Raw genomic sequence first — 4,311 nt, 5'->3', positions numbered from 1 at the left:
GTGCCTTCCCGTGTTCCCCTGTGGGTCGCGCTCTTGACGCTTCCGGCACCTCCCGCTCTGTCCTCCTGTCCCCCCCAGCCAGCGGCTCCCGGAACGTCCCACTAATCTCCCAGTCCATCCCAGTGTGCCCTGCCACCCCCCCCACTGCCGTTAGTTCACCCCAGTGTGTCCAAGGGCATCCTGCCCACTCTCCTAGTCTGTCCTGGTGCCTCCTGATGTGTCCTAGTCCCCTTCCAGTGCCTCCGTGTCCATCCAGGTCCCTCTCAGTCTGCCCCAGTTCCTCCCAATATGTCCCTACTGCCTCTCCCAGTCCATCCTAGTGTCTCTCAGCCCACCCCAGTGCTTCCTGGTGTGTACTTCTATCCTCCTTGGTGTGTTCTACTACATCCTGCTGCCTTCCAGTAGTATGTCTTGGCCCAGCATGTCCCTCAGAGCTTCTCAGTCCATCCAGTCCAACAAAATGCTTCCTTGTAAGTCCTACTGCCTCTTCCCAGTGCATCCAGCTACCTCTCGGTCCGTCCCACTGCCACCCAGTATGTCCTGTTGCTCCCTTCCACTGCCACCCAGCTTGTCCAGGCAGCTCCCAGTGCCTGGTCACTGCTTCACGGGTGTCACCGCACTGCCTGAGGTTGTGACAACTCCCTCACAGCCATTGTGACAACTACCTCACAGCCACACACAGGGCAGCTCTGGCACCACCCACAGCCCCAGTAAAGCCACGAGTGATGCCACGACCGCTGCTTCTCCAGCGCGCACCCAGCTCGGTGAGGCCCGAAGGGTCACTACTCTTCCTCGTCCTGGCCAAACCTTGTTCTTCCTCACAGGCAGATGACTTCATCCGAGCGAATGCCTGCAATAAATTGACCATCATCGCCGAGCAGATCCGGTACCTGCAGGAGCAGGCTCGGAAGGTGAGGATGCACCTGTGAGCTGGGCAGAAGGCTCATTGTCTCATGCTGGTGAGGGGAGGGAGATGCGCATCTGTTGTAACTGCCACACATTTGGGAGGAGCTGTAGCCTGGATGTGAATCGTGGCCAGGAGCCAAGAAGAGAAGATTCAGTGGAAAAATAAGGAGAGTTTATTGTCTGGTATCAGCTGGAGATGGGGGAAGGGTTGAGTTTGGTGCTTTCTTCGAGTCCTCTGCACGTCAGGGAGGACTTCTGTTAAGGCAGCAGCTAGTCAAAAGCAGCTTGGGTGTCAGGAGGGAGAGAGATGGCTCTGGTTTTGGGACAGATGACTCTTGTCACCGTAGCCTGTGCGCTCTGCTCCTCCTGGGAGGACTCGACGCAGTGGGGTGACTGTGGCTCTGGCTGGATCTGAGCCTCTGGGAGAGATGAGCTGTTTGTTACCTGTGATGGGCTCGATGTTCCAGTTTGTACCAGCTCACTTTCCCTGGCAACAAGCCCAGCAGGGCTCGATTGTCCTCTTCAATTCAGACTTCACCCTTGGGGGTGAAATCCCAGAGCCTGAGTGGGAAAGGTTCTGCCAGTCACTGTGACTGGCCCGCTGCCACCAAGGCCACTACGTCACATAATCGTTAACTGGTGGAGCTGGAGCTGTGGAGCAGTCAGCTGGTGGAGCTGGGAAGATGAATTCCCCTTTGTTTGCTGTCCCTTCCCTCTGGGACTGCAGCAGGGAAGCCCCCAGGGTCTGGCTGCTCTGTACAGAGACAAGGAACAAGTCCAGTGGGGTTGGGCACAGCAGTGAACCTGGGGCTGTGGTGAAGAAGTCCTTAATACTTGGAGGTATCTCCACCTCCAAGCAGGAGCTCTGAGATCCAGCTGACAAGGAAAACTTGGAGAAAACTTTATCTCTTGGGAAAGCAGCTTCTTGCTGGGGCAAGTAAAGATGTGCCACATGAGGCCAGATGTGCACCGAGGAGGACGAGGCCTCACAAGCGGCTTGTTAAGCGATGTATCTTAGGCTCTGGCTGAGAGGCAATAGTGTGTTGTTGTTTTCTTTCAAGCGTGGAAAGTTTCAAATATTTTTTTCTTTAGGTCTTGGACGAAGCTAACAGAGATGCTGATCTGCACCACGTGGCCTGCAACCTTGTGAAGAAGCCGGGAAACATTTACTACATGTACAGGCGGGAGAGTGGCCAGCGATACTTCTCCATCCTGTCTCCTAAGGTGGGTGGTTAGAGCCCCTGAGGAAGCAGGAAGGGGGAAAAACCCCACTTTTCTGGTGCTTGAGCACTTCTGGACCTCAAACGAAAGCACCAGCTCTATGGGGGCATTTGTTGGTCCCCGTGCAGTTGGCATCTGTGCTTGGTCTGAGTTACTCTGTTGATGTAAGAGCCGTATTAGGAAGTTCTCTTAGCTCTTGGTGGGCAAGAAAACCTTTGGTGTGTGGACCCAGTAATTCTTTTAGGTCCTTGCAGTTCGTTCTCTGGAAGTAAAGAACCGCAGCCATGCCCTGGACCTTCCCTGTCCAGTGTGGCTGTTGTATGATCTCTTCAGAGGCTTCATCCCTGGGACTGAGTTTGCCTGCGCCTTGGTAGGGGTGATCTTGGAGGTGTCCTCTTTCCAGGCCACCTATTTTCTTATGTGCAGGGTGAAGGCTTCAGAGCAAAGCACTGAGCACATAGAGGAGCTTTGTGCAGGTCGAGGAGATCTTGTATCTCCAAGCGTCCCCGTGTCAGCAGCGCTGTAGCTTGACCTGGTCTTGGGCTGAGGGTAGCCGAGCTCATTTTTTATTAGAAAAGGGGATGGCCACATAGCTGGGGCTGCTTCAAAGGTGGAAGGGCTGTCCAGCACGGGCAGAGGTTGGACTGAGGAACAGCACAACCCAGCTCCAAGGGGCTTGAGGATACAGTTTAGTGGTCGTGGTAATGTTTGGTTGACGGTTGGACTAGATAATCATAGAGGTTTTTTCCAATCTTAATGATTCTATAATTCTATGGAACCGTGCAGTGATGTGAATCTCCCCTTTCTCCCCCAGGAATGGGGCACCAGTCCCCACGAATTTCTCGGTGCCTATAAGCTCCAGCCTGACATGTCCTGGACTCCGTTTGAGGACATCGAGAGACGAGACGCTGAAAGAAACATCCTGGACAAGCTGCTGAGCCGGCAGGCAGCGCTACCCCCATGTACAGAGCCCAACTTCCAGGGCTTGACCAAGTGACACAAGTGACCGTACGGGACCTCCTGAGCTGAGTCCCTGCGTGAGGACACGAGGTGCCCGCACGCTGCCAAAGGCAGGGCGAGGAAAGAGACCAAGAAACAAAAATGCTGATGCCGCCAGTACTTGCTCTGTGCTTTAACGAGACTAATTCTGCAGTCAGTCTTACTGGATTTTCTAGTAATTGAGTAATTTATTTCTTTGCCTTACGCAGAGAGGCAGATGGAGTCAACCCCAAGAGGGCTTGGGGCAAAAAGCAAAAATACTTGGGGCAGATGTGATAATGCTATAAAATACGTCCTACCTGTCTGGCTCTGTGACTGCCTGTGGCAGGCAGTGATTTCAGGGCTGGATTTTGCCCCTTGTTAAAATGCCCATGTTTAGGAAGCTCTGTGGCCTCGTAACAGCCGATGAAATCCTGGCCAGAAGGGTCTGTTGTGACCCGAGTGTGTTGGTCTCTGTCCCAGCTGGTCTGAACCTCTGAATTTGGAAATGTGAGGTGACTTGGAGCTCTTTTCTCTGGGAAGAGTGTTCCCAAAAGTGCCATGCAGGCTTCAGATGCTCTTCAAAAGGTGGATGTTTCACAGTCCTGTGTTCCCCTTGGCTTTGAGGGGTTGAGCTATCCGGGTGAGACAGGACTGTGCAGGGACACTGAATGTCTCTGCGTCGGAGCAATGGAGAAAATACAATAAATCACTCTTGATCTCACGTGTACCTTGTGGACAGGCCCTGTATCCTGTGTGCATGGCAAGCATCCCTTTGGCTTTACTGTGGAGATTCGGTGCCACGTGGGGCTGGCAGGACATCTCCAGCCTCTCTTTTTTCCCCACCAAGAACGGGGGAGAGGAAAACTTTGGAGCTGCTGAGGAGTAGCTCATCCTCATCCTGGCGTGTTTGAGGCTCTGGTTGGCAGAAACCCGCTCCTTGGAATTGATGTGGGACATTTCAAGCACTTTTTCCCAGCTTGCTCTCCCTCACTTGGGGCGTGAGGGCAGATTAAAAGCAATATATTATTATTATTATTGTTAAACCAGGGTATAATTAATTCCTTATCGAGTCACAAGTGTCTAATTTGACGGGTTTTTTTCCCCTGCTTGTTTCATCGCCTCAGGTCTTATTTTACCGTGCGTTAGTAAACCTTTAACTTGGAAGGGAGAAAGTTAATTACCGCATGGGCTTTGCCGTGCTGC

General features: G+C 53.0%; 1 protein-coding gene across 1 annotated transcript; it reads left to right on the top strand.

Annotated features, from left to right (window-relative positions):
* Positions 1-824: 824 nt before the first annotated feature.
* Positions 825-3,124, top strand: LOC104267403 (chromosome unknown open reading frame, human C1orf50; the record flags this gene model as incomplete). The annotated part of the gene is made up of 3 exons (XM_009879419.1): positions 825-911; positions 1,999-2,130; positions 2,942-3,124. Coding segments are annotated over 3 exons (402 nt in total), but the record flags the coding sequence as incomplete, so codon positions are not given.
* Between the last annotated feature and the right edge of the window lie 1,187 nt (positions 3,125-4,311).

This window comes from Apaloderma vittatum, unplaced genomic scaffold (assembly GCF_000703405.1).
Source record: "Apaloderma vittatum isolate BGI_N311 unplaced genomic scaffold, ASM70340v1 scaffold19552, whole genome shotgun sequence".
NCBI classification, from domain to species: domain Eukaryota; kingdom Metazoa; phylum Chordata; class Aves; order Trogoniformes; family Trogonidae; genus Apaloderma; species Apaloderma vittatum.
This window is presented reverse-complemented; position numbering and strand designations above follow the sequence as displayed.